At 51.7% G+C, this 20,704-nt stretch overlaps 1 protein-coding gene across 1 annotated transcript in view; it reads left to right on the top strand.

The window, feature by feature from the left end:
• Window positions 1–20,704, top strand: part of tspoap1 (TSPO associated protein 1) — a 63,874-nt gene that overhangs the window by 16,522 nt on the left and 26,648 nt on the right. The window contains exons 5-8 of the mRNA XM_084698018.1: window positions 12,453–12,560; window positions 12,765–12,893; window positions 15,077–15,253; window positions 15,970–16,437. Coding sequence (XP_084554144.1) covers window positions 12,453–12,560; window positions 12,765–12,893; window positions 15,077–15,253; window positions 15,970–16,437 — 882 coding nt within the window. The remainder of the gene's footprint in view (window positions 1–12,452; window positions 12,561–12,764; window positions 12,894–15,076; window positions 15,254–15,969; window positions 16,438–20,704) is intronic.

Raw genomic sequence — 20,704 nt, 5'->3', positions numbered from 1 at the left:
TACATATATATACACTGTCTCTCTCGTCCTCCACCCCCCCTCAGACTGTAGTGTTTGCCTGTAGCCATTACAGGCTGGTTTAACCCCTTCCTCTCGTCAGATGGGGAGAGTCTGGGAGTCCCCCCTCATGTCGGCATGCAGGGGCTGCCCTCCAGACGTGGTCCACTCCCCCATGGTCCTACGAGGCCGTCTGCCCTCCATGACATTCACATGACATTTTGGACCTACCCTCTCGATGCCCCCCTCCCCCAGGTGAAACCTATGATTACTGCTAATCCCCCCCATCACACGATATGAGCCTGGGGCCCGGGGGGTGGGGGGGGGGCAAGCATTTAACGGAAGAGCGCATCTCAGAGGGGCAATTACTGCATGTGACCTCCAGCTGTGAACACTGGGATTACGCTGAAGAGTTTTGATGATGGCTTATTGTTGATAGGGTGTGGTGCGGCTATGTTGCAATCAGTGCTAAGGTCCCTGTGTTTTAGCCCCTGGAGTGGCTTTGTCACAACCGCCTTTTTGTCACTTGAAACAGTTGTGGGCTTTAAACAGTTTGTGGGCTTTATTCAAAAAAGAAATCTCTCCAGGAGTTGACCTTCCTGTGTCCTCTACCTTGGTTGGTGGCGTCCTCTAATGTCCTCTAATGCTGGAGTGTGTGTGTGCGTGTGTGTGTGTGTGGGTTAGATTGATGGCCATGTCTGCTCCTCCCATCTCTGGAGGTGCTTAAGGGAGCAGCCTCCACCTTGTTCCTCACCTCAGACAGTGTCATGTTCTCCTCTGTGCCTGTAATGCATCAGCAGGGTTCACCTGGATGCTGCCTCGTGTTGACTGGTCCTCTGGTCCCCTGGTCCCCTGGTCCCCTGGTCCTCTGGTCCCCTGGTCCCCTGGTCCTCCGGTCCCCTGGTCCTCCGGTCCCCTGGTCCCCTGGTCCCCTGGTCCTCCGGTCCCCTGGTCCTCCGGTCCCCTGGTCCTCCGGTCCCCTGGTCCTCCGGTCCCCTGGTCCTCCGGTCCCCTGGTCCCCTGGTCCTCCGGTCCCTGCTCTGTGTGGCCCCTTTCCACCAAGGCAGGGTGAGGGCCGCTTTCTCCTTTAGACAGCTAAAGAACCTGTTTCTCTGGTGTGTGTGTGTCCCTGGTGTGTGTGTCTGAGGGTTTCTTTGGAGGTGGTGACAGTGACAGAGTGAAGTGGGAGGGGCCTGGTGGCCCTGCTCACTCGGGTTATTCCAGCACGCACTCCCATCCTGCAAGCTGGGAACTCATTCAGCTGATGTGGAAGAGGGTCAACCGTGTCTGGAAATGAAACGATGAAAGTGAATGATACGTCCTCACGGGTTAGCAGTGCAGTCCGTTAACGTTCCTGCTAGTGGAAACATACGTTTATAGGAATCATTTGAATTATTCATTGCGATTGAAAGGTTTCCAATATTTCCTACCACTTGTCTTACGTGCACGTTCTGTGTTTGTGGCCCTAATGACGCCTCAGTCCTATCCTAGTGTTAGTGTAATCTCTGTGGTTCACACTCTAATAGCGAGGCAGCGTTTTGCTGGCGCTGTAGCTTGCTGTGTCTGACAGCATGTTAAAAGGGGGTGGAGAGGCTGATGTCCATATGCAATTCTCTTTGACAAGATTAAGGGCTCATATCCTTTTGAAGCAGTCCGGTTTAGACACTGGTGGGGGGCGAAGCGGGGGGGGAGGGGGGGGGTTGGTTGGGGGGGGGGGGTCACTGTACCTCCGTCTGCCCGTGTCTTCCTCGCCATTTTGTGGCGACTCTGCACTTAGTGGAATAATTTGGTGACCCATAAGGTTCCCCTCGCGTTTTTTTTTTGACTTTTGAAAGGGCAGACGCGCTCTGCATGTCTGACGTCTCATTACCCCCCCCCCGCCCCCCCAGACAGGGGGATACTCCGTGTGTTTATGCGTGGGCTGGTGGGCTGGGAGATGACTAGGGTAATACTGCAGCTGCGTGCTCAACCAGCCTGAGTTTTAATTACCGAGCTGGAAGGCCAACGACCTCGGGAGGTTTCACAGAGGGCAAATTTGTTTGATTGGAAAAGCTGCCATGCACCATTTACCACCTGTCACTATACCAGACGTTAGGTAGAACATGGTAACCGTGAGGGGAGCACGGGTCACCTTGGAGACAGATTGTTTGTTTTCTTTCGCGCAACACGGTTGATTTTTCATTTGGTTCGTTGGAGTCGAGGTTCAAACCGGGTGGTTTGTATCAGTCGCGTTCTTGTTTTTGAGAACTGTGCGTCACTCGTCTAGTCTAGCTCAGCCATCTCCAGTCAGAGCTGCTCTGAGGCAGTCTACAACCTCCTGGCTCCAGTCAGACCTGCTCTGAGGCAGTCTACATAAACAATCGTACGAGTGTACCCAGGTGTCCCCATTCCACCTTGGGGCACAGTGTTTCAGACAGATCACCAGCATATGGAGAGGGGGGTGGGGGGCTGTGTTTTGGAGGCCTCATCCAGATTGTCCATTTTAACATTGGGCTTGTGCCTCAGGGCAGGTTCACCCAGAGGGACCGTGTGTGGAGGGGGCGTGTGTTGGAGTGTGGGGGGGTTGCGGAGGGGGCCCTCTTTGTTCTCCCGCGCTGAGCGTGAGACCCCTTAATCTGTCTTCACTGGGTGTCCGGCGGCGATGGCTCTGTGACAAATGCATGATGGGATTGGAGAGGACGCTTTAGGTGACTGCTTCATGACTAATAGATGTTGGGAGAGAGTTGATGTTATTAACTGCCTCAGAGCCACATATTCACCTTGTTCTGGAGTTTCATTGATATTTTCTCTTTTATTTGGGCTCTGTTGCCATTTTCTCTTTTATTTGGGCTCTGTTGCCATTTAGATACTTGTGATTGGATACCATTACCTAGGTACAGGTAATGCTTAGTAAATGCATTGGCATTAAAGGCTTGTCAGAACTTATGTCATTTATCTTGCTTTGTGTGCAGGTTTCAATAGACTTAATTCACTAGCCTACTCTACAACAGCCTGGAGGGGTAGCCTCTCTGGGCAGGGAGGCTGGTGATGAGGTAGCTTGTCTGGGCAGGGAGGCTGGTGATGGGGTAGCTTGTCTGGGCAGGGAGGCTGGTGATGGGGTAGCTTGTCTGGGCAGGGAGGCTGGTGATGGGGTAGCTTGTCTGGGCAGGGAGGCTGGTGATGGGGTAGCTTGTCTGGGCAGGGAGGCTGGTGATGGGGTAGCTTGTCTGGGCAGGGAGGCTGGTGATGTGGTACGCTGTCTGGGCAGGGAGGCTGGTGATGGGGTAGCTTGTCTGGGCAGGGAGGCTGGTGATGTGGTACGCTGTCTGGGCAGGGAGGCTGGTGATGGGGTAGCTTGTCTGGGCAGGGAGGAGGTGCTGGAGGGATAGGTAGGAAGAGGCTCCACCACCAAGATTTGAAACCCATGGGGAGGCGTCCTGTCTGCCTCCTAATGAGAAAACCAAAATAGATTTGTAGGGAGAGAACGCCTAGATGCACAATAAAACGGCAGTGGTGCAGAAACAGTAGCTACCATCAGCACTTACTCTGTGAAATAAGAGGCCCTACTTAATTGGAAAGGGATCAGTCCATGCTCTGGCTTTGATCTCCCTTCCACACATCAGGGTGGACGTTTGACTTCCAATACAATTAGATCAGCCTCCTGGCATAAACTCAATTAGGTTTTTTAACAGAAGTATACATAAAAAAATGATTATAAAATGAACAAAAAATACGTTTTCTGGATTCAATCTAAGTATGTAATTTCATGGCTGTCATGTTTCATTCTCCGGTGTGTCACAAGGATGCTTCCAGCGTAGGGCCGTTGATCTAGGTCACAGGAAGTTGTGGACAATGCCTCCCGTTCCCAGAAAACAGAGGACGTCCGTCCCTGCAGCTGGTTTCATGTGCCGGATCATCAAAGGTTTGGTAGATTTCCCACCATGAACAAAGATGAGACAGAAATCCAGTCCGGGTTCCCGTCAGTTCCAGAACCAGCTTTGAGACTTCAGAAGAAAGACTCTTCCTGAACTCTTACTTGTCTTCTAAGATGATACTGGAAGCAGGGGGCGGGGCATCAATGTCTTTTAGTTCTCATAAGTTTTTCTATTTTGGTTCTTTGGAGCTGTCAAATGAACAAAAATAAGGGGATTTATTTTCGATTATTTTTTTAAACCATGCTTTCCCTTTGTCATCGTTTCCATCTGAAGCACATTCTTAGCTGAGAGCTCTTTCACACCCAAGAGCTTCTCTGGTTTGGCTCAACTGATCAATGACATTTGACTGTTTCTTTTGAGGTAAAAGGGACTTTTTGCCTTTGAGAACAAAAAGCAAAAATCTATTTTACCCATGGTTACCTTTTTGTCATACATGTTTGTCCCTTAATATGAGATTTCTATTTCTAAAGCATCCTAACCGCAGGCTATTGAAACCTCACATGATTGAAATTCTGTTTTCCCTCTGTGACTCAGGGCTCCTTTCCCTGTCAAGGCATCTGTCTGAATCTACAATCTAACAATGGTTGTTAGTTCCTCACAAACGACCCCACACACAGATCACATTTTTGGTGGAAAAACGCGGTTTTCTCCCGAGCGAGAGGCGTTGGGAAACCAAGTTAATTATGGGAATCCTCATGGGGAAAGCCCCACAGGGGGAACCCTGCAAAAGAACCAATGTTGTTTTGTCATGCAGAACCTCCAATTGGGGGAAAGAAAAGTGTTCCCTAAATGTGTTATTATTCTCCCTCAGTCTAGCGACTGGGGAATCTAATAGACCATTTCCATTTGGCTTTGGCCTTTTTACTTATCCTATTAAATGAAAATCAGTTCAGTAATATTTCAGATGAGAGCAACTGGATCAAACTGCTTTTGCAGCAGAATAATGTTCTCCATTGTTTTGAGCACAGGGGCTCAGTACGCTACGGCAGTGAATATAGCTCTTACACCCCCCATATGCCCATGGACTTATCTACAGCTAACACACCATGCCCTAGTGGCTGTCAATCAAACCCTAACCACAAATTATAGTCGTTAATCAAAATCTGTCCATTAAAACACAACACTACCCTCCCATCTCTTGCCAGCCTGCTCCTCTAATAGACCCACTCACCTCAGACAGCTGGGGGCTTTTAAATGGATTGTCTTCCAATTTAAATGGAGTTGTGTGGAAATATCACTCCATTAAATATTTTATCTCTACCTCATGATTTGGAGCTAGTATGCGCCCTCCGAGTGTTCTAATCAAAACAATTCAGGCTCAGATTAATGCTTGTTGGAATTAAAACCTGCAACGTGTTACTGTAAATGAACAATGGAGATTCCCTCTGTGAGGCGCTAGAATCAATCAAGGAGCTCTCTCTCTCTCTATCTTTCTCTCTCTCGAGACTGAAGTGTGAAACCTGACAGTTAACAGCTTCATTACCAGCATCTTCGCTGGGTCTGGTGAGTTCTTATCGACGCCATGCTTCGACGCCCTGCATCACAACAGAAAATCCCAATGTTGTGACAGTGTTTGGACACTGCAGCCTAGCATGTAGACACCCAGCTAATGAGACACGCGGGCGGTCTGGAGAGAGGAGACTTGCCTCGTTCCCTTGGCTCCTCATGACCATAAGAAGGGGTTTAACCAGCGGAGCAGTGGAGGCAACCTCATTAGAAAACCACTGATTGAATATTGTGTGGGAGAGAGAGACACAGGGAGGCATTGATTGGAGCCATCTTAACGCTTCACTGGTGTCATGGAAGCCTGTGGTGCCCAGTTTAATGGAATGCAATTATTTCAAGTCTGTGTTGAATATTGTTGTTGCCACCCCCAACACACACACTTCATTAAAACAGAGGGGGAGGGGCCTTCCTTTGACTGTGCGATGTGGGGGAGATGTGAACGAGGAGGGGGTGGGGGCATGTGTGTATGGTGGGGGGTGGGGGGGATCTCAGCCCGGTTGCCAACAGCAGACAAGGCCTGGATTAATCAGCCCATGTATTGAGATGCAGCCGACTTGGCCCGAGTCTCAGCCGGCGCCTTAGACACACACAGCACTGAGAGGAGCCCTGGACGCATGTCTCTGTCTCCAGACTGCTAATGCCGCTTTCACCAAACGAATCTGAGCTTTAGTGAACGCTCCCTACCACCCTAGTGTTCCCTCAGTGTCGTCTGCCTCTCCAGATGCGCCCGTGATGTGGTGCGATGGTGAGAGGATGTTGTTGCATGTTAAACACCCCATCCTATTGTGATGATGAGAATGGCCGACACAATTCCTTAACAAGAGCTTTCTACTGCTCCAGGGGATTGTTGTCAAGTTACCGGTTGGATGAGGATGTTCTGGGTGTTGTGTTGCTCTAATCACCTGCTACCCAGAGACACCGCCTCGGTACCTGTGCGACTAATACATATTACCACTTACCTGTACGAGGAATACATATCTGCTCCACTTACCAGGTGTCCCCAGCAAATAGAAATGACGTGACATCTCTCGGCAAGGAATGACACATTGTCTGTTTTTCTGATTGGCCGGGGAGCTTAGCGACGGTCTCGAGTCCCACAGATAAATCTCCGTCACTCTCGGAGAAGGAAGCTGTCAAAGGCTTTGCGCCATTAAATTGACGACACGGTACAGTTATCTATCCATCTAACAAAGCTGCATGTTTTGTCTTTGCAACTGGTAGAACAATGGGAGCCATGTAGGCGTTTTGGTGTGCAGTCATCTACACTCAAGACGGTTCCGTTGCTGCCCGCCCAGGGGAGCAGAGTATTCAGGTCGTGTCGGTGTGTGTTGTTACAGGACCAGATGTGGCCCGGTCTCCTGAGGCACCCTGGGTTCCTACTGCTCGTCAGGGTTTACTGGAAACCGCTGACGCTTTGGTTTCAGACCAGGCGCTGGAGAATCCAGTTGACATATTATACATGCAGCCTGTGGATTTCAGAGAAAAGATCATCTAGTTCAGGGGTCTATGCATATGTACGAGCAGGATAACCATCCATCATCTCTCTCCCTTTAGGATTTCTCTTTTTAGTTTTCTGCCTCTGCCTACACACTACTGCCTACATACAACATTGTTTTTATCCCAACTAGGCTGTGAGACTGCTTTTGCCATCATTCCTTTTTCGCCGACTTTGCGTTCTGTGCCAGATGCGTTCCTCCTGGGGTTGTAAATGTTTCTCAGGGCTCGTGTGTGTTTATCTTCTTTCACGATGGCCACATGACCCTGTTTGACTTCACAATATATGGCCGTTCCACCATCCCCGTACTTTCCCTGCTGTCATTTCATATGTAGGCTGCTGCCTTTTGTCTGGGAAGCAACACCGTATCTCATAGCCTTTTGTTCGAGCACCTGCGCAGGTCCATTAGCCAAGAAGAGCACAGCCCTAAATGTCACGTCTCATTTCGGATGAAATGCATCCTCGCGACGGCCCCCTCTTCCTGATCTAATAGCCAAGTAATTGGACCGTGTCCTCGAATGGAAACATCGATTTCTGGGGTGTTTTGGCGAACGCCCCGGCGGTACACTCAGTGTAGGGGACGGTCTCGTTTTTGTCTGTCGCTCTGAGACGCTCCCCGTCTCTCCCCGTGTCTCCGTCTGCAGCGTCTCGTCTGGAGCGTCTCCGTCTGCAGTGTCTCGTCTGCGTCTAGCAGGCGGGAGCGTGCTCGCTCTCCCTTTGTGCTCCTCAGCAGCCTGCCAGGAAGACGTGATGAAGGAGTGGAGGAACTCCCCAGAGGAACGGCAGCGCTCGCTGCAGAGCTGCCTCCCTGGCTGCATGCAAAGCATGTCCTAAAGTCTTCAGTACAACGGCAAAGCATTGTTACACAGCCCCGCCCCCTCCTTGCCAGTTCTTGTGGGAATAGAGAGCATATTTAGAAACGGGTACAAATGAGTACCATGTTATGGGATTGCCACAACCAAATGATGCAAACGTACGTTTACTTTATTCGTTTTGCTCAATTGTGTTCAGACGGAGTCACGCTGGGCAGCCTCATGATTAGGCCGTGTTCACGAGGTCCAGGTAATGAGCCTGCCGTGTGTGACATCACCTTCTGGTGGCTCTGTGGCTGAACAGGTGCTACACACAGACCTTGGAGTGTGTGTGTGTGTGTGTGTCACCTGACAAGGCCAGAGGGGGGGTCCAGTCCCCTTCCAGAGGGAATGAGTTCCAGAGAGGAAGGAACAGTCAGCTTGCTGTCAGGGGTGCTCTGCTCCCACCCTTCCTCTCTTTGCCTGATGACGAGGAGGAACCAAACGCAGGCACCCTCTGAAACACGCCAGCGCCAAGCCTTCAGGTTGACCTACATCCCATGGGTGTTTCTCAAAGCACCAGTCAAGCCCAGGGCCGTGTTCCTTAGTGTTCAAGTCATCCTATCTGGTCTGTTTTCCATAGCGCTTGACCAGAATCCACTGAGCCACTGAGGGGTTGGGAGAACTCTGGCTGGATTCATTGACGTTTGACATGTGTTCGTTTAGCAGACGCTTTTATACAAAGCGACTTACAAGAAAAAGCTTTACAAAAAGTACGTAGGTCAATGATCATAAGCAACGAGATGGCCCCAAAAACATTGCGTGTAGCCAAAACATGAAGCATACATTGTGAAAAGCAAATAAGTGCCAATGGGTAGAACCAGAACATTCAGGCTTGAGGAAGGCTTGAAGAGCTTGTCATTTCATTTGGATAACATTGGTCCAGACACAAATCAGGTTCAGATCGGTTCTCATTGACTATGTTTGCAATGTTTACTATGAATATTTCATGAAATTCATTGAATAAAACATCCAGCTGCATGTGCTTCATTGACCAGTTGGTGTTGATACTGTACCTCTGGTCATCCCTTTGTAACGTTAGAAACCATGTTCGGGGGAATGGCTGCTCCAATCGCTCGCAGTCCACTGTAGACCCAGTTACCATGGTAACCGAGGGCCCGGTGATGTCAGCGTGTGTTTTTTGAACGCAGCCAGAACAACCTTCGGTTATCCAGGCATGCCCAGCCTTGGGCTAGCCGGCACCCTAACGCTCTCTGGCTCACAAGTGGGACGACTGTGGTGCTGCTGGCAGGATGGAGCCACAGACTGAACACTGAAACGTGATTGGCTCTGGGCTCGAGTGACAGCCCCGGAACCTTGTGCGTGAGGGTGGTCGCCATGACACTGGACCGTCAGCCAGGGGGAACGCAGGCACCTACCTTCAGCTCCTAGAAAGGACTCCCAGGGAACAATTAGAGGATATGGATCCATTCCAAGATCATTAGAATCAGAATACAGACCGGCAGAGGGAGGCTGACCTCATCCTGGGACGGCTGCCTCTGACTTGATTGATTGGGTCTTAGTGTAGTTCCCCTTAGTGTAGTTTTCCTGAGTGCACTGCAAGGCCCAGTAGCAGTCTTCAGCAATGACCAGAGAGCACTCAAGGACACGTTTGACCTCTGAGCTGTGGCTCTGTCTCTGCTGAGGAAAGCGGTCAGTGGGGTTAATGTAAGCCTTTGTACATTGCAGTCTACCTCTTTTCAGGGGCTGTTTTACCAATGTAGGGCTGTGTACTGTAGCACACAGTAGGCCTGTAGAAATACGTATTCTAAACCAGGTAATACTGTCCTTTTATTGTGGGTTCTTAAATAACTCTCTTAAACAAGTTCATCCCTGCAACTCCACCTTCTCTTTGATGTATTCTAAAAGTTCTATCTCCTTTACACTTTTGCAATGTTGTACAATTTCAACAACAAGTTGTTTGGAACTATAATTTATATGCGACAATATTTTGTGGCGTGTTCTATTTGTATACTGTATGCCCAAATGAACTTTAGATTTGAAGACGTTTACTCCAAGACATGCCTCAGAAAAAGTACAATTAGGCTGAGAGATCCTCCTCTCTCTCACCTTCCCAGGGTTCATTTACTGGCTCAGGGGATTTAGGATTCAACAAGCACTGAGGCAGAGCAGCAGTCTGCCTGTGTAGCCATCCATCATCTCCAGCAGCACTGCCGTCACCAGCGCCCCCCTGGAGGCGCTACATCACTGTCAGCTCCTCGTCTGAAACCCCCTCCTACCGCCGCCTCCAGACCGAGTCTGGAACCTCGCTCCTCACCAGGAGCGTCCCTGACACCCCTGCCCAGCTCAGCTCCTGGTCCCTGGGCCTCCTTCATACCCCTGCCCAGCTCAGCTCCTGGTCCATGGGCGTCCCTGACACCCCTGCCCAGCTCAGCTCCTGGTCCCTGGGCCTCCTTCATACCCCTGCCCAGCTCAGCTCCTGGTCCCTGGGCGTCCCTGACACTCCTGCCCAGCTCAGCTCCTGGTCCCTGGGCGTCCCTGACACTCCTGCCCAGCTCAGCTCCTGGTCCCTGGGCGTCCCTGACACCCCTGCCCAGCTCAGCTCCTGGTCCCTGGGCCTCCTTCAGACCCCTGCCCAGCTCAGCTCCTGGTCCCCGGGGGGATCCTGTTAACGTTGTTGCTGTGAGCATTACACGTCGTTGTCGATCATCCCCGCTGATGATCAGGCCAAATGCTGGCTCCGCTAGCGTCTGTGTTTTCACCCACTGGCATCTGGACCTTCTGGCAGCAGGGTAGAGGAGCCGGGCCCAGCGAGAAGGGAGGGTGCTGTCTGGGATTCCAAGGAACACACACTCCCCAGCACCAGCCTGGCCAGTCAACAGACGCTCATTAGTGTTGACTCAGACTACAGGTAGGCATTTATACGTCCCCAGGGGTCGGCTTCAGACGTTCCCATCGTTAGCCGTAACCGTGGCAACAAGGCCATTTGGTGGTTTCCGTGGCATCCCCGTATGGTTATTGACGATGTTTTCTCCCCGTGGTCGTCGGGTCGATCCCTGTTGTATTTATTGCTTGTCATTTGATCAGGCTGGGGCCGCTGGTGATGTTCCACTGATCGTGTTTCACCATGGTGGTTGACAGGTAGTTCATGGGGACGGGGGAGAGAGTGTTCGGAGGCAACACTGGTTGTTATAGACGTAGGTCTTACTGGTGTCGAGCTTATCATATACCCAGAGGAAACCATCTGGGTATGTAGTAGACTGTGGTAAGACTTTTGGTCTAACATCAGACACACACACACACTACCCCTCCCTCCCCTGCGGCTCTCTCTTTCCTTCTCGCTCGCTCGCTCGCTCACACACACCACACAGCCCTTGTGTCGTGATCGTTCCTTCTTTTCTTCCTTCCATCCCTTTGTTACGTCCAGTAACTGGTGCTGTGTTTGCCTGCATCCTGTCTGGCTGACTGGCTGAGCCCCAGCATGTCCTGGCATGTGCCCCTGCCAGAGCGCCCGGCGCTAGCGCTTTTCTGTTATCATATCTTCCTCTGTGCTGTGTGTGTGTGTGTTGGGTGAGGTGCTTTGCCCAGGGGCCACAGACACCAAGGACAAACCCTCGTCTCACTTCCAGCTTTTTCTCGGTGTGGCCTGACTGTCCATCTGCTCTCCCTGCTCCAGAGCCTCTCCTCTGCCAGGCATGGCTTCCCCCTCCTCCCCCCTCCTTCCACACCTCCCCCCCTTGCCCCCCCTCCACACTTCCCCTCCACACCTCCCCTCAGGGTTCAGCTCCAGACACACCAGGGTGATGTCATCTCCCACTGTGGAGACCGAGGGTGGCCCTCCTTCCCCCGTCCCCTCCTCACGGACACCAAGGGCCCCCCCTGGTTCTTCGGGCTCTAACGTGGTTCTCTCCGTTGTGTGTGTGTGTGTGTGTGTGTGCTTGTGTGTACATAAATGAGAATATGAAAGGTAGCCCTCTGACACTCCCCAGCTGGGCCTTCAGATGAGAGTAAGGAGTGAATTCTGGTTGCAGCTGGCGACTGAGGGCAAAGCCCAGCAGGTAAATCCATCAAAGTCCAGAGTAAATAATAAGACTGTTGATATCAGAGCTGCAGCTCCAGTCTAGACGGGGAGGGGGGGCCCTGGTCCAGGCCGATGGTTCTGCTGCTTAGCTCTGCCAGATGCGTCTCTTCTGCCTGTCACCCTCTCGCATCCTTTTTCCTCTCCTAGTTTTTCTTTCTAACTACCTCCCCGTTTCTCTGTCTCTGTTGGTGGCAACGGCTCTCCTTCCTCCTTGTTGACGTGGGGCGGCAGACCCCCAGAGCTCTCCCGCCTGCTGTGCGCCGAGGCACCAGGAGGATAATAGGAGTCGGTCCAGCGGTTGGCTGATGGTGCCGGCCTAATGAGGAGCCCGCTCTGAGAGCTGTCGTCTGTCTCCACGCGTTAGAGCTGAGCTGGAAAGCACTGTACTAACACACGTGTCTGACAGCTGGGGAGACAGACAGGCTTGCTATTGACCGGGCCAGACTGTACAATCCCCTGGAGTTCCAGGGCTGCTGAATACGAATGAACTAGTCATTCTAGGCTAATGTGCTCCGTAAGCATTATTACTGCGGACGACGTGGAACTCATGGGAATGTAATGCAGTTTTATCCCCAATGAACTTCGAAAGAGATGAGCCGCGAGCCGTTTGGTTTGACTGACTGTTCGGTCCGATGCTTGTGTTGCAGAACGGCACGGACTACGGCTTCCTGGCGCGCCAGAACTCGGAGCTGCTGCGGGCTCTGGACGAGCTGGAGAAGACCTGCTCCACCCTGAGGGAGGAGAACAGCCTGCTGGTAAGACCTGCCAGACTCCACCCAGGAACCTGAGGCTCGACACGGGCCCGCACCGGCAGACGAATCTAACGAGCCCATCTGTTGTCCGCGTCCTTTCGAATCCTCTTCGTCAACCAGGGAGTCGGTACTAGTTTGGTCCCTGTCGTGCCTGGGGCTTGGCCGTGTGAGGCCGGGTCAGGTGTTGACGTGTGCTCCTGTGTGCAGAGGAAGAGCAGCGCCCCGGAGACGGAGGAGAAGGTCAGGCGGCTGAGGAGGAAGAACACAGAGCTGGCCGTCATCGCCAAGAGGCTGGAGGAGAGGGCGCGCAAGCTGCAAGAGGCCAACCTCAAAGTGGTACGCTGTCCGAGCCCCGTGTCCGAGCCCTGTGTCAGTCTGTTTCAGAGCCCTGTGTCAGTCTGTGTCAGAGCCCTGTGTCAGTCTGTGTCAGTCTGTGTCAGTCTGTGTCAGAGCCCTGTGTCAGTCTGTGTCCGAGCCCCGTGTCCGAGCCCCGTGTCCGAGCCCTGTGTCAGAGCCCTGTGTCAGTCTGTGTCAGAGCCCTGTGTCAGAGCCCTGTGTCAGAGCCCTGTGTCAGTCTGTGTCAGTGCCCTGTGTCAGTCTGTGTCAGAGCCCTGTGTCAGTCTGTGTCAGAGCCCTGTGTCAGAGCCCTGTGTCAGAGCCCTGTGTCAGTCTGTGTCAGAGCCCTGTGTCAGTTTGTGTCAGAGCCCTGTGTCAGTTTGTGTCAGAGCCCTGTGTCAGTCTGTGTCAGAGCCCTGTGTCAGAGCCCTGTGTCAGTCTGTGTCAGAGCCCTGTATCAGAGCCCTGTGTCAGTCTGTGTCAGAGCCCTGTGTCAGTGCCCTGTGTCAGTCTGTGTCAGAGCCCTGTGTCAGTCTGTGTCAGAGCCCTGTGTCAGAGCCCTGTGTCAGAGCCCTGTGTCAGTCTGTGTCTGAGCCCTGTGTCAGTCTGTGTCTGAGCCCTGTGTCAGTCTGTGTCAGAGCCCTGTGTCAGTCTGTGTCAGTCTGTGTCAGAGCCCTGTGTCAGAGCCCTGTGTCAGTCTGTGTCAGAGCCCTGTGTCAGTGCCCTGTGTCAGTCTGTGTCAGAGCCCTGTGTCAGTCTGTGTCAGAGCCCTGTGTCAGTGCCCTGTGTCAGTCTGTGTCAGAGCCCTGTGTCAGTCTGTGTCAGAGCCCTGTGTCAGTGCCCTGTGTCAGTCTGTGTCAGAGCCCTGTGTCAGAGCCCTGTGTCAGAGCCCTGTGTCAGAGCCCTGTGTCAGAGCCCTGTGTCAGAGCCCTGTGTCAGAGCCTGTCTTGTAGACTGTGCCCAAACGCTGTGCCCATAGGCTGTCTCCCAGACCCCAGACTGGCCCCTTCTGCAAAAACAAGTATTTGTTTTCCCGTTTCCACAGTCCACCTCCCCAAATGATGAGCATGACTCATTATCGAGCACCAGCATCCATATTGAATCCCAGTAATGTTTAGTAATGAGCTCAACAGACCGCAGCCGGGTCCAGGGAGTGATGAATGAGAGTCATTGTTGGGAAATGCAAGTTCCCTCCTAAACAGTAGATTGGGTCATTATGGATAGTTATGGCCATGCAAATTAAATTTTCCTCTTGGCATGCGGTGTCTGCAAATGCCATTAGGTTACAGTGGAGGTTTTGCTATGATTATTTATGGCTTTGAGGAGAACATTTTAAATACTGGGAAATCAATCCTGTGTGATATGCTATTGCATAACTTCCAGTTTATATTGCCAAAAAAATAACTGTTCTGCCACTGAGCCTGGATACTGACTGGATAGGGTGTGTCAAGGAAATTAGAGACCAGAGGAGAATCCTGCCCCCCTTCCCTCCCCCCTTCCCTCTCAGCTAAAGAGCCACATTAGTCCAGAGTGCCACCTGCACAGCCACCTGTCTCTAGCCAGACCACCAGGGGCATTGGATCGCCCTGTATCCTACTGCACCTGTTCAACACTCTGAGAGAGGCAGAGAGAGAGACAGGCAGAGAGAGAGAGACAGAGAGACAGGCAGAGAGAAAGAGAGAGAGAGACTGAGAGAGAGGCAGGCAGACAGAAAGAGAGAGAGACAGACAGGCAGAGAGACAGACAGGCAGACAGACAGGCAGAGAGACAGACAGGCAGACAGAAAGAGAGAAAGAGAGGCAGAGAAACACAGGCAGAGAGACTGACAGGCAGACAGAAAGAGAAAGAGAAGGCAGAGAGACAGAGAAAAAAAGAGATAGAGAGCTAGGACTGACCATCAAACCTCCCTCCCTGCTGGCCTGTACAGAGCACAATCAATACAAATCAAATCCACGTCGACAGACAAATGAAAAGAACCTTTAAAACAAGACTGACCCCAACTGTATTTATAGACAGCCCTTGAAAAACATAACCCTTCAAAAAGCCTCCGATATACTTCCAGGCCTGCCTTTCTCCTGACTTCCTCCAGGGTTTCCCATCAGTGGGATGGTGTGTCAGTAACAATGTTCCTCAAACTAGTTTCTCATACTTTCCGTGTTGTGTGTTTTTTCCCCGCCACAAAGGCCAACGCCCCAGTTCCAGTGAGGCCCGGGCCGGTGGAGCAGTACAAGAGGGCGTTTGCCCGTCAGCGCGCCCGCGACCTGGCCCAGCACGCGGACACGCTGCTCTCCAAGGACAAGGAGCTCGCCGCCCTGCAGCAGGAGTGCCGCGAGCTGGAGGCCCGACTGGGCTCTGCCAAGGTAGTCTGGTCGTCTGCTTAGAGAACACCCACACGACCTCATAGACAAGCCTGCCCTCTGCTGGCCTGGTTGGTCATTACACCAGAACAGTCCCATAAGCCTGCTCTAGGAGCGGTTCCGATTCACATGTGGAAGAGACGGTGCCCTTGCTAAGTGCCTGTCTTTAATGACACGGCTGTGACTTAAGAGCTCATTTCCACGGGTGTAGACATCTGTTGGGGTTATTACAGAAGAACCTTCTAGACTCAGCAGAGCACTGAGCTGATAGGTCTGGCAGCCTGCCGGCCTGTTTTTACCCTGACACACCACGGCATCATGTGACTTGGACGACAGGGAGAGAGATGGGGCTTTCCCTGCCTGTCCCAGATCGACCCTAAAACGTCCTTTTACTGCTTAGACAGCCTAAAAAGGGCTGAATGTTTGAGTTACTAAGACAGCTCCTCTGACCTGACAATACCAGTTCCAGGCCTCACAGTTGGGAGGGAGCAGGCAGCCACGAGATGGCAAACAGTATGAGTGTCTGTTTCTCGTAGTCATGCATGGTGGGTTGGTTGTCTGTCTTTTCTCTCAGCCATCCCACTCAGTCCTGAGCTGACCACAAGGCTTTTGCTCTTATATCTTTCAATGCTGTTAAATTTGCAATACAGTGATGTCATCAGTAAGTCCTGTCCTCCCTTTCTAACTTCTGGTGTGTGTGTGTGTGTGTGTGTGTTCAGGGTTCCCCTGTGCCGTCAGGCGTGCTAGAGTTTGAGCGTCTGTTGAGGGAGTCCCAGAAGGAGGTCCTCAGGCTCCAGAGACAGCTGTCTGTCTCCTCCTCCAGAGACCCCAGCACCAGCCCTGCCCCCGTCCCCTGCCTGCCAGACAGGACCGTGGACAGGACCGTGGACAGGACCCTGGACAGGACCCTGGACAGGACCGTGGACAGGACCCTGGACAGGACCCTGGACAGGACCCTGGACAGGACCCTGGACAGGACCCTGGACAGGACCGTGGACAGGACCGTGGACAGGACCGTGGACAGGACCCTGGACAGGACCCTGGACAGGACCCTGGAGAAGACTCAGGCTAAGACCCTGAAAAAAGCCCTGGACAGGACCCAGGATAAGACCCTTGACGGCACCCTGGACAAGACCCAGGACAGCGGTCCACGCCAGACCCCAGACACTGCTGTGGAGGTGGAGAAGGTGAGCTCCATCTCCTTCCTTATGACTGTCAGCCTTGCTCTGTACTGACCCCTGTTGGTGAGAAATGGCACACAGCACCACTGTACTTCCCTTCACAAGAGCCTCTTCTCAACACACCTGATTTTCCTCAAAACATTTCACTCCAACAACACGACACACACAACCCCGGCCTTTTGTGGAAAAACAAACAAAAGCCATTTTCTGCAGTTTGGAGGTCATGTCTCTGAAGCATTCTGAGAAACAAAGCGAAGCGTCCCACCAGCCGGGGCGGTGTGGAAACATCCAGAGAGTCTCTGAGGGCAAGGTGTCTCGAAAGGCAGCTGGATGACGTGGAGCGCCTTCCCAGGGGCCAAGTTTGCGATTAGGCCCAGGCTGACGCGGCCCGGTTCATGTCTTTTTCATCAAGGGGGTGCACAGCCTGGCCCAGCTCTGCTGCTCCAGGATTACGTGTTTGTTAATGTGGAATTTGGTCCACTGGGCTTTTTCTAAGCTTAGTTGTATGTTTACGTTGGCATGGATGCTGTTTTACAGTGTTATATAATGACCTGTGGGTCGGAGCCAGCAGTAATCTGCCAGCAGCCATAATGAGATGATTCCCTGTCTTGAACTTAGGCCTGATCTGGAAGCAGAAGGCACCCACTAAGGCTGCGACGCTCAAACACTCTGCGGTTCTTAGAAACAGTTGTCTCTCTTTCTCTTTCTCACTCACTTCATGCTTCAGCAGACGTGCGGCCTGGATAGACCGGTGTAGGACGGTAGTTTGGGTGACTCGTGTGAACGTTTACAAGTGCGCCAAGCACAACTACTGTGCGCTTCAACAAACGGCCCGACCGCCCTGTCACTGCAAGTGAGTGTCAACCAGATTTGTAAGTCGGGAACATAAGAGTATAGGAATTACAGCACATGAACTGTTTGCATAATTTGTTTTTTTGGGGGGGCATGTTTCTTATTTTGGAGCCGTCCAAAGTTTCGGAGTGAAATTCACTTCTCTCTTTAAAGCTTAGGCGAGAATCCTGGTTGTGGTAATCTGTCGTTTGTGGGACACACACACTGAGTGATATACGCACGCACCCACAGGGGCCATGTTGTGTGCACGCTAATCCCCTCTAACAACAGAATGGTACGGTCCAGTAATCCTCTCTCTGTTGCCGTGGCAGCGGTGAGAGGGTTTTGGATGGTAGGTAAGACTAGCCGCACCAAAGACTTTCCAGCTCGCCCTGCTCTGGATAATTGGGGGCCGGGGACTGCCTTGACTTTGCCACCGATCACAGGAGAGGGGTACGTCCTTGTGTGTGTATGTGTGTTTGTGTGTTTTGTGGGTGTCAGTGGCATTGTGTGTGGTTAACCTTGCTATGGTCACTCTCTGTAGAACTGAGGCCATGCAAGGAGATATCTAAAGACAAACCGATCCTTGACCAGACACTGATTGCAGTAGAATCCCAGTCGATAACGGTGTCCAGTTTTATGGAAGCATTCGTTTTAGGCACGAGTGGCAAAAGTCTTAAGTGGACGACATGTTTTGAGAGATTGTCTCTGTCTCTCCCTGTCTGTTGCAGATTTGTGTCCTATATATTTTTTGTTGCCACTCGAGTCTCAACTAAGTGGATTTCTCTTGCAGATCTGATAGCTTTAGTGTTACAGCGTGCATGTCAGTAAATTCAGTAGGGACTCTGACCCGGTGTAATGCTATCGTTAGTAACCCCCCCCCCCCCCCTTTGCAGAGACATGACAGACATAAGGCCTAGTCGAGTGACGCCTGTCAAAAAACCCTGTTTTGTAACTGTGAGCGATCTGGAGCTTCCAGATGTGGCATCTCGACAGCCTTTTGCACCTTGGCCCGAGGGGTTGTGCAGCGTTTCGATGGGTGGGGCATCGATATGTACTGTATTAAAAACAGAAAAACCAATGGCCAGGCCAATCCATTAAGGTGCTTTTAAAAGCAGTGATCCAGTTACCCGTTTCAGTAGTCCACAGGGATTACGCCAATGTGCTTATGGCACCCAGGCCCTGCTGACTGGGATCTGGCCCTGCTTTAGTACGCATGGACCTGGAGCCTGTGTCCTTTAGTACGCACACACCCGGCCTCTTGTCCTTCCAGTGCAACAGTGGACCAGACCCCTGTGAAGGTGTGTGTGTGCTGTGTCCGTCTTCGAGAGCACACACTGAGCTCAACGCTGATCAGGCCCAGGGTGTCCTGAATGTCCCGGAGGAAGCATGATCTCCCTTCTGTACCGACGCCGACTGCTGTACACACGTCTAGAGGAAGTGAGCTGACTTCTCTGTCGGCTGGAACTGAGAGAAAGATGGAATGACACGGCATAATCTGCGTTCTAAAGCTGCTTGATTCGATCTGATACCCCACCATCATTAGCCTCCTTCTATGTCTTGATAATGTTTAGTACAGATTCATTAAGCCCATAAGTGCATCTATGGGTTAGCCCCGACAGGAGAAAGCACGTCATCTAAAATAGCAATGTAGTGGCTGTACAAGGATGTTTTACATGTGGATTCAACATGTGCCATTTAGTGGGAGTTTTTTTCTGTACCATGCTAACGCTCACGTGAATCATACTGACAGGAAAAGTATGAAAGTAATACATTATTGAGCTTGTTATATTATTATTTATCAGCATACTGTAAGCCAGCTGCATGGGGATTCTTCAGGAACCCAGAAAAGCTCACAATATCTTTAGCAGAAAATATGAAGCCAGGCCCACTGTAAACTGAAGTCCTCACTTCCTCCATGCGTTTTAGCATCCTGGTTTCTATAGTCTGGCCACTGAGACAGCAGTCACACAAAAACGGGGAAAAAAATCGCAACTCGACCCGTTGCTCGTTGACTCCCTGTGCAGTGCCTTGTCATGCTTGGTCACGTCGAACAGGAGAAACCCTGCACGTGTCTGCTATGTCCATCACTCAGGGAGCGTTTGTTTAAACCAACGCCATTCACAGTTCCTAAAGAACACGCCCCCCCCTCCCCCCACCCTCTCTCTCTCCAGTCAGAGGCTGGTGTTGGCCGTGCGGGGCTGTGAAGCAGGGGTCTGGTGGCTGAGCCAGCTGTATTAGTTTAGGTGTCAGCACAGCAGGTCAGGCTGGGTCGCCCTCAGATCACCTGTGCTCTGAGCCTTCACCTGCAGCATGGGGCCCAAACACACACATGATCTGCTCACACACCAAAACACAACCAGCTGCACACTGGGAAACCGAGTACTTCTCGGGATAAACTGTACGAAAAACACCTTGGCTACTCCCATTCTGAATGATTTATGACTTATGTAATAAATATTAAAGTAGACTGACTGACTGAGTGTGTGCTAATTGTACAGTTGGTTATTGCGAGTTGAGCTCCAGACTCACAGATATACTGGACTTTGTCTGAGCACATGGCGCGTAGCTACTGTACATAGTGGTCATCTGCGTACAGTAGGACGCATCACGAAGCCTTACGTAACACTGTCTCTCTGGGTTGACCCCCCCCCCCATAGCACAGAATTTCTTAACTCAGCAATACATGCTGCCTCGACTGTTAATCTTTACTCTCAGCTATGGGCAAACACTCAACATTCCTGCTTGAGTCTGCAGCCTAAACTCCAGGGGCCACTTCTCTATGGCTGGAAGCACTCAGTCATTACCCAGCTGCAAAGACCTGGGCTCAGGTACCGTGAAAACGGGCTGGCGTCTTTTGCATCCTCCATCAGAAGATCGAACTTCAGAACCGTCCGCACGATGCGTGTTTCGTGTCGCTTAAGTCATCTCGCCTAGCTCACGTTGCACGTAGTAAGTACTGGAATTTGCGCGCGGGTGTGTGCCTGCGTCTAAAAGCGGTTTTGGCATCAGCCTGCTTTTTACCAATTCTAAAGTTGGTTTTATACGTCGACGTTTACTGAATAAATTCCTGTGTTATACACGTGGAAAGTCATCCATCATTATGAAGCACTTTTTTGTGCAAACGTCAGACCGTGTGTGTGTGTGTGTGTGTGTGTGTGTGTGTGTCAGAGGATGTTCAAAGACATGGCTTCCTGTCCAGAGGCTAACGCAGTGAAGCCTCTCTCTGCTGTACGTGGAGCTCCTCTGATCCTGTTACTGGATCCTGACCTTGGCTGCACTAGCCCAGTTCCATTGAAACCATAAGTAGGTGTGCTCTAAAATTAGACCCTGATTCCCAACTCTTAACCTGCTGAAGCCAGGGTGACAAGGAGATGACACCAATGTCAGTGTCTCCTCTAGCCGGCGCCCCCTGCTGGGCTTGTTTGGAAGCGTTCCTAGC

The sequence above is a fragment of the Hypomesus nipponensis genome, chromosome 5 (assembly GCF_054491055.1).
Source record: "Hypomesus nipponensis isolate SF chromosome 5, ASM5449105v1, whole genome shotgun sequence".
In the NCBI taxonomy this organism is placed as follows: domain Eukaryota; kingdom Metazoa; phylum Chordata; class Actinopteri; order Osmeriformes; family Osmeridae; genus Hypomesus; species Hypomesus nipponensis.
Note: the sequence above shows the minus strand (reverse complement) of the source record. Positions and strands in the feature narration are given on the sequence as shown.